Source organism: Lissotriton helveticus, chromosome 5_1 (genome assembly GCF_964261635.1).
Source record: "Lissotriton helveticus chromosome 5_1, aLisHel1.1, whole genome shotgun sequence".
Taxonomy (NCBI): Eukaryota; Metazoa; Chordata; class Amphibia; order Caudata; family Salamandridae; genus Lissotriton; species Lissotriton helveticus.
Genome location: NC_136065.1, coordinates 901,668,630 through 901,685,644, shown reverse-complemented (window position 1 = coordinate 901,685,644; position 17,015 = coordinate 901,668,630). Strand labels below are relative to the sequence as shown.

The following is a 17,015-nucleotide window of genomic DNA, read 5'->3' as shown; positions in this document are numbered from 1 at the left end:
AGCGCCTTGAGACCCTTGTGGGTGAGTAGTGCACTATACAAGTATCAATTTACATTTACTACGGCAACGCACTCTATGCCGGAATAAACAAAACCCTCACCGCAAGCTACAGAACATCCAAAACGCGGCCGCAAGACTGGTCCTCAACCTGCCAAGCCACTGCCACATCTCCCAGCACCTGCGCACACTCCACTGGCTCACCATCGGAGTTAAACTCACCTTTAGGATGCTAGCACATGCTCACAAGGCCCTCCATGACACCGGACCAGCATACCTGAACAGCCGACTCAAATTCCACGCACCCCAAAGGACCCTACGACCAGCCCAGCTCTCCTACGCTGTGGTACCCCGCCCCAGAAAGACCATATTGGGAGGCCGCTCCTTCTCCTACCGCGCGGCCAGAGCCTGGAACGACCTTCCGCTCCACCTAGGCAGATAACATCGCTCCCCATCTTCGCAAGGAACGTCAAAACATGGCTCTTCAACAGACCCCCTCCTTGATGGACTGGAACCTGTGATCCCCCCACCCCCACACCCCCAGCGCCTTGAGACCCTTACGGGTGAGCAGTTGCGCTTAACAAACACCTGATTTGATTTGATGCCCAAAAAAAAAGGTGCAACCGCAGAATCTCATAATTGGCCTGGTTATGTGGCACATGTCATTGGCAGCATGGCAGGGGCAATGTATTTTGCCAGCTGCAGTGGCCTTTTTACGATAGCCCTGGCACATATTTTTTTTAACAAATTAAGCACTGCTCCGGATATTTAGTCCAAGTTCTTTCACCCACCTAAACCGGCCTTCCGCGCATTGGTTCACATCGTCTCACCGCCTCTCCTCTCACTCGAGGTACCTATGTTGTGGAGGAGGGTTTGGAGAGCTACTTGTCTGGCACCCTTGAGGCCACTAGGTCCCAGGTTCCACTTCAGCCCTTGCAACATTGATAGCCACTCCCATTATCCGGCCCACTTTGCTAATCCGCCCCAATATAAATGTTGTTTAAATTGCATTTATATAGAGTTTAATACCCCTGCGAGGCGTTGAAGCTATTTTTTAAGGACCATTGCTCACTTTTACAAACTCTTTATATAAATGCATTTGTTTGTGTATTTTATGAAGTGAATACTCCCCCTCACAGTCACAAAACATAGATAGATAGGCTGAGTAAAATACAGATGAATACATAGAAGACGTTTGGAAAACAGTGTAACATATAACATCAAGGCACATAGAAATAATGCGCTTGGCAAAATACAGCATACAGCATTCAAAGAACAAGTCAACAAAATAGGACAATCTAACAATGACAATGAGGTGGTTCAACATCCTTTCAGGGCATAATAGACAGAAATAACTTCCTGTATAAACAAAACCCTGTTCTTTTAGGGCGCTAGTTGCAGATCGGCACCGGTAGGTGGCACCAAACGACCGTAGTAGCGTGAGTGTTCCGTGTTGAAATAGACCAGCGAAGCCCGGGCGTCACCACGTGTGCCTGTGCACATACAGGAAGCAGGGCTAGGCTGCTTGAACTCACCCTGCTTTTTCGCTTTCACTTCTGGGCAAAGTCCACTTTTTGCTGAAGCATCGCTGCCACTCTGGTGCCACGGCAGGGGCGCACTTTTCTTCCCGTCTCGGACCTCACCTGGCCCTGTGAGGGAGACGCAATGCCTTTCGAAGGGGTTTCCAAGGAGGCTGTTGTGGGGACGGCGATGTTGGGTGTTGCATTCACAGCGGGCGTTCTCGTTGGTAAGTTTATGAACAGGGTGCCTGGTGCCCATTGCTATTAAACTGCAGGCGGTGACCCCGGAAGGGAATTAATCATACAGTACACACAAAGAAAAACCGAGCTGGACACAGATGGCCCCAGGAGGATGGCTTAGTGAGTTGATAGTTCGCCTTTGAGGTAGGTTACGAGTCCGAACCCCAGCAGGCCTCTTTTCCTTCCGAGGCAGGACCAATTCTAGGATTTTGGGGGCCCAGCGCAGAAGGGGAATGTGCGAGGCCCCTCTAATTTGCATAGACTTGACCCATTCAGGGCTGTCTGTATCTCACCTTGTTACACCATAGCAGTGAGGCCAGGGGAGAGGGGCTTGTGTGCACTTACAGGCTGTGGCCTGACTGTTACGCATTGGTACAAGGCCCAAGTTGGCAGGCTGACTGCGGGGCCCTGGGAAGTGGCCCACACTGCCCATGTCCAGCAACAGCCCTGTTCGGAGGCCACTAGACTGAGCAGCCTAAAGTTGGGGAATAATAACTTATTTTATTTGTAGAGCCTAGAGACGGCAGAAGTATGGCATGAAGAGTTATTTATAAACAAGCAGTGGCAAATACAGTAGCTCCCAACTATGCAAAAGCTACAGGCTTTGCGAATATGTTTTAGCCATGTTGTACACCATGTGGCTAGTGTTCAGCATGGCCAAAAGTTAGTGGGGTAAAGGAGAGTGGCATGGAGTGGAGTCTTGTGAAGTGGAGTTGAATGGATTGTCATAAAGTTGCATAGAGTGGTGTAGAGTAGAGTTGAGTGGCAGAGTAGAGCGAAGTGGAGTGTCATGGAGTGTTGTGGAGAGAGAAGAGTGTTGTAGAGTGGAAGGGCGTAGAGTGGAGTAGAGTTGAGAGGCATAGAGTTTTGTGGAGTGGTGTAGAGCAGAGTGGAGTGGCCCAGAGGGTGTTGAGGAGAATGGAGTAGAGTGTTGTAGAGTAGAGTGGCGTTGAGTGGAAACATTTTCAGAGAATGTTGTAGCCTAGAATGGAGTAGTGTAGGAAAGCAGAATGGCATAGAGTGAAGTAGAGTGATGTGGAGTCAATTGGCATAGAGTGGAGTGGCATAGAATCTCAGAGTGGAGTGGCATAGAGTGGAGCGGTGTGGAGTAGAGTGGAGTAGTTTGTCACAAAATAGAGTAGATTAAAGTGGCATAGAGGATCGTAGAGTGGAGTAGTGTTGTAGAGTGGAGTAGAGTTTGTAGAGTGGAGTGTCATAGAGTGGAGTAGAGTGTAATGTGGTAGAGCGTCATAGGGTGCAGTCTCATAGAGTGTAGTGTTGTAGAGTGGAAGTGAAGTGTAGAGTGAAGTGGCATAAAGTACAGTGGTGCAGAGTAGATTGGCACAGAGTGCAGGGGCTCAGAGTAGAGGTGAGATGTACAGAGTAGAAATAACTTTTTCTTTGTTTTTTCCTCTTTCCTGCAGCACACTTAGAAAGAGGGAAACGGCTCTTAGAATAGTTTTTTTGTGCGGGAAGGTGCCCCTTCCTTCACAAAAACAATCCTGCCTGCAACAGAAGCACCCTTGCACCATGGTGCAAGGGTGCCTACGTTGGCGCTAGGCTACTGAAACGGTGTCAGTGCAGGCAGAAAGGACAGGAATGCACTGTATTGCTTAAACACTGTGCGATCCCCTCCTTTCACTTTGGTGTAGGGCAGCGCAGCAAGGTGCCTTGCTGTGCTGCCCAAGGTCAAAATGTCATAAATGAGGTCCTAAGCCCCTTCACTCTATGCCCCTTTGCTCATCACCACAACCATTGATAAGATGACACTCTTCAACACGACATCCAATTCGCTCCACTCCACTCTATGCCACTCCACGCCACTCCACCCTATGCCACTCCATGCCATGCCACTCCACACCACTCTATGCCACTCCACTTTACCCCACTCTACAACAATCTACTCCGTTCTGCACCATAACACTCTATTTGATGCCATTCTACTCTACTCCACTCCACTCTGCCACTCTACGACACCCTGCACCACTCTATGCCACTTCACTCTGGGCCACTCTATACCAATTTACTCTAGGCACCTTTTCTCCAATCTATGACGCTCCACTCTATGAGACTCCTCTGCACCCTATGATACTCCACTCCTCTCCACAACACTCCAATCTAAGATACTCTACACCACTCCACTCTTTGCCACTCTACAATACTCCACGACACTCCACTCTACAACACTCGACTCTTTGACACTCTACTCTAGGATAATCTACTATATGACACTCTATAACATGCCACTCTACCACGCTCTATGCTACTGTTTTGCACTCTACAACACTTTTCCAATCTAGGCCACTCTACTCTATGCCACTCTGTGCTACTTTACTCTAATCTATATTAGTTAATTTTATTCAGAGCTTATATGCAGCAAACAAGGGAGATGTAAATAGATCCACAGTAAAAGGGGATTCTGTTTTGTATGGTCCTCCTTCTGAAATAGAGATAGAGCTTGCAATCTGTTGCACTTTGGGCGCGATGGGTCCTAAAGAAATTTCAATTTCTGTAATAGAACAAAATGTACCCCTCTGGAGTAAAATCCTTCACCCGGTTTTTAAAAACTGCTATAAAACAAACAAACAAAAACCCTCATGGATGAGGACTGTTATAGACCCACTTTTCCAGAAAGGGGATCGTAACTTGTCAGAAAATTATCGTCAGATCAACTTTCTTGATGCGGCGGGCAAAGCCTTTGCTAAATGTTTACTAACTCAGTTTAATAAATGGGTGGAAGAATATAAACTCATCCCCTTTGAGCAAACAGGGTTAACGAGTAAACATGGAACGATTGACAGCATAACTGCCCTTCAGGAGAAAAATGTGTTTTAACATGCTGGGGAGAGGTATATGCAGCTTTTACAGACTCATCCACAGCTTTTGAAAAAGTAGATCATCCTTTGCTGTTGAGTAAGCTTTTAAGTTTGGGTATGACGGGTACCCTTTTAGATTAAGTTTGCTCCCTCCATTCCGATACCTGGTGTAGAGTTCTCCTGGGTGGGGATAGGGATCCTTTCTTTAAATGGGTTAAAAGCAGGGTGCCTGCTTGCCCCTCTTCTCTTTTCCCTATACATCTCCAACCTCCCTGATCACTTGGCCCGTTAATTGGGGGATAGTCTAATGTGTTCTTATTATACGTGGACAACATAATAGTTTTCGATCTTACCCATAAGGGCGAAATAGTCGTCTGCAGGCAGTGCAACAATTCACTGATGCCCAATATTTAAAGAGTGGTATATCTGAAAGCAAAGTTGTGTATTTTCATTGGAGGAGAAGGACAAAATATGTAAACTTGACATGGTCCCTGGGCGATCAACAGTTAGAAATTGGGAGATCGTACACTTTCCTGGAGAAGATAGTGTGTGGGAATTTCATTGAAAAGCCCACATGGAAAATAACATGACCAAAGCCAATTCTCAGGCTTAATGTTTGGGTGCTTTTTCTAGGGCTACGGAGAGAAGGCACTTTGCACGTTGTTAGAGGTTTGCCAAGATACCAGCCTCTTTGGGGAATGGAGCAGAACTGATTTATGTTTCTTAATGTTTTTTTTTTTTTAAATGATGGAAGGGTAAGTCCTTAGAAGCCTAGCTTCAGTAAAATCAGCTCTCCCTGTGGCAGCTTTAAGGCTGGAATTTGGTTTGAGAAGGGCCTTCATCTAGGGTCTTGCAGGGGTGGGATGCTGGGCTGTGTGCCCAGCAAAGAGTTATCATTTCTTATTAAGGTCCAGTATGAAGAAAGACATTGTAGACGATCTAAAAGAGAAATCACTTATTTATATAAAATGTGTGGTTGCACCAGATCTGCTGCACATATATCCATCTATGATTTTAACTCTGACAATGCAACAATTAAAAGCTAGCTTAAAACAAGCCTCATGGTCCATGAGTTTCCGCCTGTACAGGGAGGTTTATATCAATAAAAGGGGCTATCATCCTGCTATAGACTCCTGCCTGATAAATAGAGCACAGCCTTATATTCTTTGGAATCTGTCACATGGACTGAGATGTTTTTGGATACTCCTGAGTCAGGGTATGATCACGTCCCCTTCTGGCTTAATGGTATGGCTCTTCGGCGGTATGTAATCTGTGCGAAAATGGTCCCCAAGATCTCAACCATGTCTTATTTGTTTGCCCTACTTTGTTACTATGTCAGCGGAATTGACTGAGGCCCATATGTTTGCAGTTGTCCATTCTCTCAGCCTCAACTGTCTTCCAGTCTCTTTATGCACCTCCAAATGAACTGTTTTGTTACAGAATTTGTAACTTTTTAAAAGTGTTTTTGAAAGCAGTATTAATGATTTTCCGGTTTGAATGAAATTGGGGTTGTTAATGATACTTAAGCTGGAATTCTCCCTTTGTTATTCACCTTATATCCTTGTTTTGTTGCTGCTAATGTAGGAGGCCTATTTTATCTATAGCCTTTTGTACATCTTTGCACTAATGGCATGATAGTCACGTTATGTTCCCGCAGGTGCAATTCCTCCTCGTATACTGGAAAATTGTTTAACATGTCATTTAAAATTTTGGACACTTGTTGTGATTGCTGGACCTACTAATGGGGTGGTTTCTTTGTACTTTCGAGCACAATCTTGCATTTTCTGTATTTTTAGTTTTATTTGTATTTTAATGTATATATGTATTTTGAGAATTTTATGTTAACCTCTTCAGAGTTCCGTAACATGAATAAAAATAAACATGAAACTTAAAGCTATTTTACTCCACTCTATGCCACTCAATGCTACGCCAATCCACTCTGACACTTTACTGCACTCCACCGCATTCCACTCCACTCTACTCCACTCTGGGGCACTCTACTCCGCTTTACACCACTCTATGCTACGCCACGTTGTGCCCCTCCACTCTATCTAACACACCTCAATGACACTCTACTGTACTCTACTCCACACAATTCAAAGCCACTCTATTCAAAGCCACTCTACTCCACTCTATGCCACTCCACTCTCGACACTCCATGAAATTCTACCTCACTTCAGGACCCTTTATGAATCTCTTTGCCTCTCTACACCACTCCACGACACTCTATGCCAAATAACTCCATTCTGCGACACTGCACTCTGACATTTAACTCTACTCCACTCTTTTCCACTGTATGGCACTCCACTCTACTCTTTAGGAGGCAAGGGACCCCTATATCTAGATAGACTAGCTAACACCATAGGGAAAATAATGCAATAAGTAAAGAAGTGTAGCTAGCGACTTAATAATACAATAATGTATCTCTCTGGAGTTCACAAAACCACCCTATTGTGACAAATATAACTACACCAATATATTACAAAACATATTTATTTTATTCTTTTGTGTAAGGCTCTTAGTCAGCTTTGTTTTCTTTAAACCTTTTGTATATATCTTATTAATTCCATTCATTTCATATATGACATTTGATTGAGACCAACATGATTACATATAATCTATATACGATAGACGTAGAGATGATGGAGGCAGTGCGGCAGGTGTCAACTACGCGCGTTTCGGCATACGTGCCTTCATCAGTTAGCCATCTATTGCACAAAAAGACTGGAACTCGATACTTGATACTGTAAACTGAAGAATTAGCGCTTCATATCTGTGGTAGTAACCGGATGTAACAAATAGTGATATTCGATTGCTACTACCCAAAACGAGGTGGGTTCAGCTCAGCTGAGATGCGAACGGGTGCATTCCCCTATATGGTATATGTTTCATCAAAAAGCCCTCATTCCACAACCACGAGCGAGAAAGCCTCGAGCGAGAAAGCCTCAATCGGCTCTGAGACGTCTCTTGAGGCTTTCTCGCTCGCTGCAATATACGGCTACCTGATGAAGGCACGTATGCCGAAACGCGCGTAGTTGACACCTGCCGCACTGCCTCCATCATCTCTACGTCTATCGTATATAGATTATATGTAATCATGTTGGTCTTAGTCAAATGTCATTTATGAAATGAGTGGAATTAATAAGATATATACAAAAGGTTTAAAGAAAACAAAGCTGACTAAGTGCCTTACACAAAAGAATAAAATAAATATGTTTTGTAATATATTGGTGTAGTTATATTTGTCACAATAGGGTGGTTTTGTGAACTCCAGAGAGATACATTAGTGTTTTATTAAGTCGCTAGCTAGACTTCTTTACTTATTGCACTCAACTCTACTCTAATGTACAACCCTTTACTCTAGTCTCTGCTAGGCCACTCTACACCCGTCCACTCTGTGTCACTCCACTCTATGTCACTCCACTCTACTCCACTCTACCCCACTCCATGCCACTCTACTCAATTCTGTGCCACTCCACTCTACAACACGCCACTCTGCGATGCTTCACGCCACTATATGCCCTTCCGCTCTATGCCCCTCCTCTCTACCTCCGTCCACTCTACTCCACTCTGCTCCACCCAACTCCAGTCCAGACACTCTATGTCACTTCACTCTATGCCACTCTATGCCACTCCATGACACTCTGCAATCCTCCACTCTATGACCCTTTATGACAGGCTGCGCCCCTCCACTCTACAACCTTCCACCACAATCTATGAACCTCTGCTCCATAGCAGTCCACTGTATGTCATGCCACTCTACGCTACTACACTCTCAGCCACTCCACTCTACGCCTCTAAACACCACTCCACTCTTTGCCACTCTACATCACTCTATACCACTCTGTGCCACACCATTCTACTCCACTCTAAAACACTTTACTCCACAGTCCAAAATGTTCTCCACTCTATTCTATGCCACTCTTTGCCCCTCCACTCTGCAACACTTTACTCCACTCTGTCACAACACTATATGCCCCACTGCTCCACTTTACGCCTCTGCCACTTCATGCACACTTCCTTTCTACATCCCTCCACACTGCACCACTCTGCTGTGCACCACCTCACCTCACCTCAATCCACTCTACTCCACTGCAAGCCATTCTAATCCTCGACACTCCACTCTACGGCACTTTACTATGTGACACTCTATGACACTCCACAACACTCCACTCTACGCCACTCCACTCTACACCACTCCAATCCACTCTCCTCTGCACCAGAAACTTGTAGCCATGCTGAACAGCAGCCACGTTGGTATACAACATTGCTAAAATACATTAGCGAAGCATACAGCTCTTGCATATGCGAACCCTATTGTATTTTCCATTGCTTGTTTTCTCTGCCACACTTCTTAGCTGGTCATAGTTTAACAGCTTACTTAAAGTCATAACAATTTTACCTAATCACTATTGCTGCTATAGTGGGACACTTAGTTAATCAACGGTACAAAAGGGGGTGGTGATGGACGGAGCATCTGAACCAATCAAACACTTACCCCCGTCAAAAGATCTGGGTTTAATCCATCACCGTTCTTTAGCCCACTCTGCCACCCCAGTTCAGACATGGCTATATGCAAATCAGTCTGACCCTGTGCCTCATGGGAACAGTCCAGCCCGAACTGCCAAGCCATGTCTTCCCTGGACCCGAAACAAGCTTCCGAGGACCGGTTTTTGGCATTACAGCCGTCTTCAGCCCGGCTTGCTTGAATCCAGTGGCAAAGTGAGCAAGGGACTCACGTCTGAGCATACCCTGCCACACTTTTGGCAGCCAAAAGCGATACAAAAGGGGGTGGTGATGGACGGAGCATCTGAACCAATCAAACACTCACACCCAGTCAAAAGATCAGGGTTTAATCCATCACCGTTCTTTAGCCCACTCTGCCACCCCAGTTCAGACATGGCTATATGCAAATCAGTCTGACCCTGTGCCTCATGGGAACAGTCCAGCCCGAACTGCCAAGCCATGTCTTCCCTGGACCGGAAACAAGCTTCAGAGGACCGGTTTCTGGCATTACAGCCGTCTTCAGCCCGGCTTGCTTGAATCCAGTGGCAAAGTGAGCAAGGGACTCACGTCTGAGTATACCCTGCCACACTTTTGGCAGCCAAAAGCGGTACAAAAGGGGGTGGTGATGGACGGAGCATCTGAACCAATCAAACACTCACACCCAGTCAAAAGATCTGGGTTTAATCCATCACCATTCTTTAGCCCACTCTGCCACCCCAGTTCAGACATGGCTATATGCAAATCAGTCTGACCCTGTGCCTCATGGGAACAGTCCAGCCCGAACTGCCAAGCCATGTCTTCCCTGGACCGGAAACAAGCTTCCGAGGACCGGTTTCTGGCATTACAGCCGTCTTCAGCCCGGCTTGCTTGAATCCAGTGGCAAAGTGAGCAAGGGACTCACGTCTGAGCATACCCTGCCGCACTAATGGCGGCCAAAAGCGGTACAAAAGGGGGTGGTGATGGACGGAGCATCTGAACCAATCAAACACTCACACCCAGTCAAAAGATCTGGGTTTAATCCATCACCGTTCTTTAGCCCACTCTGCCACCCCAGTTCAGACATGGCTATATGCAAATCAGTCTGACCCTGTGCCTCATGGGAACAGTCCAGCCCGAACTGCCAAGCCATGTCTTCCCTGGACCGGAAACAAGCTTCAGAGGACCGGTTTCTGGCATTACAGCCGTCTTCAGCCCGGCTTGCTTGAATCTAGGGCAAAGTGAGCAAGGGACTCATGTCTGAGCATACCCTGCCACACTTATGGCAGCCAAAAGCGGTACAAAAGGGGGTGGTGATGGACGGAGCATCTGAACCAATCAAACACTCACACCCAGTCAAAAGATCTGGGTTTAATCCATCACCGTTCTTTAGCCCACTCTGCCACCCCAGTTCAGACATGGCTATATGCAAATCAGTCTGACCCTGTGCCTCATGGGAACAGTCCAGCCCGAACTGCCAAGCCATGTCTTCCCTGGACCGGAAACAAGCTTCAGAGGACCGGTTTCTGGCATTACAGCCGTCTTCAGCCCGGCTTGCTTGAATCTAGGGCAAAGTGAGCAAGGGACTCATGTCTGAGCATACCCTGCCACACTTATGGCAGCCAAAAGCGGTACAAAAGGGGGTGGTGATGGACGGAGCATCTGAACCAATCAAACACTCACACCCAGTCAAAAGATCTGGGTTTAATCCATCACCATTCTTTAGCCCACTCTGCCACCCCAGTTCAGACATGGCTATATGCAAATCAGTCTGACCCTGTGCCTCATGGGAACAGTCCAGCCCGAACTGCCAAGCCATGTCTTCCCTGGACCGGAAACAAGCTTCCGAGGACCGGTTTCTGGCATTACAGCCGTCTTCAGCCCGGCTTGCTTGAATCCAGTGGCAAAGTGAGCAAGGGACTCACGTCTGAGCATACCCTGCCGCACTAATGGCGGCCAAAAGCGGTAAAAAAGGGGGTGGTGATGGACGGAGCATCTGAACCAATCAAACACTCACACCCAGTCAAAAGATCTGGGTTTAATCCATCACCGTTCTTTAGCCCACTCTGCCAACCCAGTTCAGACATGGCTATATGCAAATCAGTCTGACCCTGTGCCTCATGGGAACAGTCCAGCCCAAACTGCCAAGCCATGTCTTCCCTGGACCGGAAACAAGCTTCCGAGGACCGGTTTCTGGCATTACAGCCGTCTTCAGCCCGGCTTGCTTGAATCCAGTGGCAAAGTGAGCAAGGGACTCACGTCTGAGCATACCCTGCCACACTTATGGCGGCCATGTCTGAACTGGGGTGGCAGAGTGGGGTAAAGAACGGTGATGGATCAAACCCAGATCTTTTGACTGGGTGTGAGTGTTTGATTGGTTCTGATGCTCCGTCCATCACCACCCCCTTTTGTACCACTTAGTATATCAGGCACACTGGCAAAGGTATGCAACATGAAAAGATGATGGATGTAATGCTGAACATTGTCGAACTTTCACCCCCAGTCACAGATCTGGGCTTAATCCATCATTCTTTTGCTCACCATGGCATTCCAGTTTAGACCCAGCCATATGTAAATAAGCCTTGACCCTGCTCCCCATGGAAAATGTCCAGCCCGAACTGCCAGACAAGGCCCTCCCTGCATCAGAAAACAAGCATCCTTGGACCTGATGTGTAACTCGTATGTGCTTCATTGTGCAGTACACATAGAGGTTGCAAATCGTCACACCTAGAAACAGCAAAAACGAAGTGAAATAAAGCATTTCTCCTTGTTTCGCCATGTTAAGACCAGCTTTTCTCTGGTCTAAATTTTGGAGCTGCCTCCTATTATGCCAAATAGGGGGCAGCATCAAAATCCATGGGTGTTTGGGTGGAACGCCCAACACAACACCCATTTCCCACCCCTTTCACGCTAGGTGTGGCTTGAAAGGGGGCCTTATTTACAAGGCAGTGTTAAGCCCACATTAAGTGGCTTAATGCTGCTTTGTAAGTAAGGCAAAGCACATATCATCACAGAAACGTCATTAAAGTGACTTTCCTGTGGCAAAAGAGGCTTTTAAATATTCCCCATAGTCTGCAAGAAATAAGCATGCATGCAGACTGAGGGATAAATCTTATTCTTGAGTATAGTTCATGCATTCTACAGCAGAAATGTGTTCATCAGTATCCTTTCAACTTCTTTCTTGAATGAATCAATTGAAGGGTTCATTCTGATATCACAGGTTGTGCATTACAGATTCTCAGGGCAATGCCTGAAAAGGCTCGGATAAATGTTACCTATTTATAAAAAGTTGGTGGTTTTAGCAGTAGGGAACTAGTGCCTCTAGATCAGAGGTCTTCAATCTGTGGGGCGCGACCCCCAGGGGGGCTGTAGGGGCTTGGGAAGGGGGTAGCGCTCTTCATTTGCTAAAAGAAAACATTCCAGACGGTCACCGGTAGTTATAATCCTTTTCCCTGTGGTGTTATTCAGGGACTCTCCTGTGCTGGGAAATCGAAGCCAGACAGACACGCCTTTCTACCAGTGTGTTGCTGGCCTGAAAGAAATGCAAATGTGCACAACAAGTTAGTCTTTAAATGTAAAGGATTTGCAGATTAACTCGTTGTGCTCATTTGAATTTCTTTCAGGCCTTCAGCACACTGGCAGAAAGGTGTATTTAGCTGTCAGCTGTAAGAGGCCTTTTCCTCTTACTGGGTGTGCTACAAATAGAAAGAGGAAACAATTGAGGAGAAATAAAGATATTTCTCCTTGTTACGCATCCCCTGGGGAAGCGTACAGTTTTGACACATCCTAAGGTTTACAGATCCTTGTAAATCTAGAAACATGTTAATAACCATGGGAAAACCCACCACAACACCCCATGAACACATCCCCATGAGACAGTGTAAAGCAATGCACCGACTTGCACTGCGTTGCCTTACATCACACCTAGGAGGCCATGAAAAGCCATGCAAAGTGACTTTGCGTGGCCTCGTAGATCTGCTCTCTGCACAGCCAGAGTGTCACAAAAAATGATGTAGCGCAAGGGGCCTATAATTAAGGCTCCCTGTTTTCCGTTTTGATGGATTTTTACAGATAAATACAGACAGAAAACAATGTTTTTTCTGTCTGCATTTATTTTTAAAAGTGGATAAATACAGAAAATTGCACTTCTTTTAAGCGACTCTCCGTGCAGTCTTTCATGAATTATGGGTCAATAGCTGAGCAGATGGACTGCATGGGAAATTAAAAAACAGAATGGAATTTCTTTAAATAAAGGCATATGTCAACATACATTCATGGTATAATGCTAGTATTTACCAGTGGATGTATTGGTATGTAACATTTGGCAGCTTAAAAAGCTAAAACACGTCAGACATAAAAGTAGGAGTGCCCGTCTATCAGTTAAATAGATATGGAAATGTTCAGTTTTACAACTTAATGTATACGCAAAACACAAAATAAATAAGGATAAATACAGATAAAATGGCCAAAAAAGAAATATGGATAAAAACAGACGGAAATGGCGGAAGAATAAGTACCATAAAACTTGGAGCCCTACTTATAATTAATCCCTTATATTTTGGAAGCAGCCAGTATATTTTGGAAGCACCATTTTATCGTAAAACATTTTAAGCATTTTGTAGCGGCCTATCTTAACCTGTGTGTAATGCAAGTATAAAATTGACTTACATATTCACAGTGCTTTCTGTTCACAGGCTGTGACTTCGTAGCACTAAAAATACACAAGTCACTATTCTCCACTGTACCAACCACGATTTAATTCAGTGGCTCTCTGGCTTCACACAGACTTTTGCAGAGCATTAGCTAATAGAGGTTTCATAAATTAGTATAGTGCATTTCCCACTGAGTAACAACTTTTTGAAAGGTATTTATTATTCATTGAAGATGCTCTTTATTTTATATGTAGCTACCTGACGGTGAAAGACTTAAAAAATGTATGTATGTTTTAATTATGATGAATGATGTTCAGCTGCCTCCAGTTACATGCAGATGTAAATACAAAGCTGTCAGCATCCTATAAAATATAGTATGCTTTTCCTCTAATGTCGTGCATTAAAGTTGCAGTCCTTGCATTACAGCTATTATACCAAGGGCCACTGGAATTATGTGATTGTACGGCAGCAGCGATGTTAGCATAGTTATAGATTTGCTGCATTTGCCACATAATCCATCATGTGTAGCATAATCTGCTGATTTTAACAAAAAATGTTTTTATTTACTCAAAAGGTTTAAAAGTTACAAAAAAGCAGCAACTGGTGTTGCCACTCAGTAGAACGCCCTTTGTAAAGCTGTTGTGGTCTCCTTTTTGTTGCTTATTGCTGTATTTGAGTGTTAAGCTGGTACTAATGAGGTGCAACCACAGGTTGACCGTTTCTCTGGAGAACATTTATGGTTGTCAATGATAGGGACTCCCAAATTCTAGAAATATTTGTCTGGAGCGGGTCCTGATACCTAGACCATTTTGAAGGGGGGTCTCGGCATCAAAAAGTTTGAAGACCACTGCTCTAGATGCTCTAATGCCACCAGATAACTCTAGCTTTTGTGCACTGTATCTCCGAATGTTGAAGTGAAGGGCTTTATGGGTCATGATGGCAATTTTCAAATGAATCCTTGCCTTATATGGAAGCCAGTTTAAGGACTTCAGGTCAGGAAAGATGTGATTGTTTTGTTTTGATCCTGTAATGAGACTAACAGCAGAGTTAAGAGAGGCCCTTAGTGATGCCAGCTTAGCTTTAGGTAGTGTTGCATTCCCATAGTCCAACCTAGGAATCATTAGGGCTTGAACAGCTGACTTGAAGTCATCCAGGTGTAGGAAGGTTCTTATGTTTCTTAAGATGATCATGTAGAAAATCGCTCCTTTGGTGACAGGGCTGATGTGCTGCTGCTTGTCCAGATTCTTATCCACCATTATTCTCAGAGATCTTGTCCACTGTATAATGTATGGAACACCATTCAGCGCTGTTAGTTGTTTCATCCATTCTGTGGCTTTCAGAGAATGTTTGGGTGGGGCAGTTAGGAGGAATTCCATTTTGAGAGCATTTAGTTTGAGGTGGTTGCCAGTCAACCAGTTTTTTGTCTTTTGTAGGTTAAGTTTAGAGACCTAATATCTTCGGAGGAAGAGATTTCTAAGTACAGTTGAGTGTCATCTGTGTACATGTGATAGTGGATGTTTGATAAATTCAATAATTCGGTTAAAGGCTCCATGAATAAGGTAACAAGAGTGTGTGAGACTGAAGACCCCTGAGGGACCCCTAAAGTGACCTATATGGAGTTGGATAGGGACATATTGATATTGATTCTTTGAATTCTGTTGTCGAGAAAAGAGGCAAGCCGGTTAAGAACCAACCCGATAATCCCAACCTACATTTGAGTAGGTCTAGGAGGCTATCATCTTTGACAGTATTGACAGCTGACAAGAGGTTCAAGGTGGATAAGAAGGTAGGATTCGTTCTGATTCAACATTTTTAACGCATCACAAAATATGTGTGTGAGTGGCCATGGCGGAAGCCGGATTGAAATTGATCTAAAAGACTGAATTGGTCAATGTGGTTGCACAGTTTTACATGTGCATATTTCTCAAGGAGCTTTGCTAGTGTCCAAATCGTAGAGATTGGGTGGAAGTTGTTTAGGTCTGAGTGGTCTCCCGTTGGTTTTTTTTTTTAATGGGGTAACCTACCCAGCTTTAAGGCTATCAGGGACCAACCCTTGAAGTAGTGAGGAATTACCTATTTTAGTCCAGAGAGGGAGTAAGACCATTTTGATCACACTAAAGACGTTTGTTGGTAGAGGGTCGCTAAAATGGTTTGAGGGTTTCAGTGCTGTTAGGATTTTGAGTATGTTGCTTTCATCAAAAGTTTTGAATATGCTCCACGTAGGATTATTTTTAGGTGTGTAAGCTGTGAGACCTGGTGTCTCAGCAAGCTGGAGTGTGGTGGTGCTACAATGAGGTGTGATAGGAAGGTGCTCGTAGCTGAACATAGGTTTTAAAAAATCTTTATTGACTTTTCTGTGAAGAACCAGGAAAAATCCTCACAATTTGGCTGTGGATTAGAACCTCTTTGAGAAATGTCGGGTTGCTTATTGGATTGTAGGTTTATCTAATTGGCATCTAAAGAAATGCGCTTTAGAGATCTGATACGTCTGTTGTGGATTCTCCTCAGTGATCTCAGGAGTTTACGGTTTTCGAGGAATGGTGATAATCTCCACGTTTGTTCAGCTAGTCTATGCTTTCATGTTTCTGTATTAAGGCTGCCATTGAACCAATGTTTGGAGCCTTTGGTGGACATTCTTTTTAGCTTCAGGGGTGCAATTAAGTCTAAAATGTTCATCATGGAGTTGTTGTAGTGAGGTCATGGACATCTGCCATATCCCATGGAGGGATGTCAGATTGTTCCAGTTAATACTCTGTGTGCTCCTTTTCCATTGTTTGGGTTTGTTTAGTTGACCGTTTCTTGTCTTCACTGATTCTGTGATGAGGAAAGTGATGCGGTGCTAATCTGTCCAGTCCCAAGGAATGGTAGATTCCAGTTGGATAATATTACACTTGGCAATGATTAGGTCTAAGGTCACACTCAAGTTATGTGTAGGACTGTCTCAGAATTGAGCCAGGTTGAGGTCAGCTAGGAAGGATTTTAGGCTTGTTGACTGCTGGGTCTTGAGGGTCATTTGAGTGGAGCATGAAATGCCCGAGGAAGAAGTGGGTGCTGTGCTTTCCTGCTTTGGTTGAGATGGTTTCCATAATTTGTTCTATAAATGTGATGTTATCACCTGGTAGGTGGTAGCTCATGTGCAGTTTGCACAATGGTCTATTGTTGCTCAAAATGTCAATGCATAGGTATTCGTAGGAGGATATGTCCGTTTTGTGTTACTGTTTCATTGCGATATTGTTTCGGTGTGTGCAATCGATACCTCCGCCAGATCTGCTTGGTCTAGCTAATCTAATGATGTTGTGATTAGGTGG

The 17,015-nt window shown here is 44.8% G+C and overlaps 1 protein-coding gene across 1 annotated transcript in view; it reads left to right on the top strand.

The window, feature by feature from the left end:
* The first annotated feature begins 1,535 nt into the window (after nucleotides 1-1,535).
* COMTD1 (catechol-O-methyltransferase domain containing 1) overlaps nucleotides 1,536-17,015 on the top strand; it is a 102,361-nt gene continuing 86,881 nt past the window's right edge. The window contains exon 1 of the mRNA XM_078643362.1: nucleotides 1,536-1,744. Coding sequence (XP_078499488.1) covers nucleotides 1,663-1,744 — 82 coding nt within the window. The 5' untranslated portion in view covers nucleotides 1,536-1,662. The remainder of the gene's footprint in view (nucleotides 1,745-17,015) is intronic.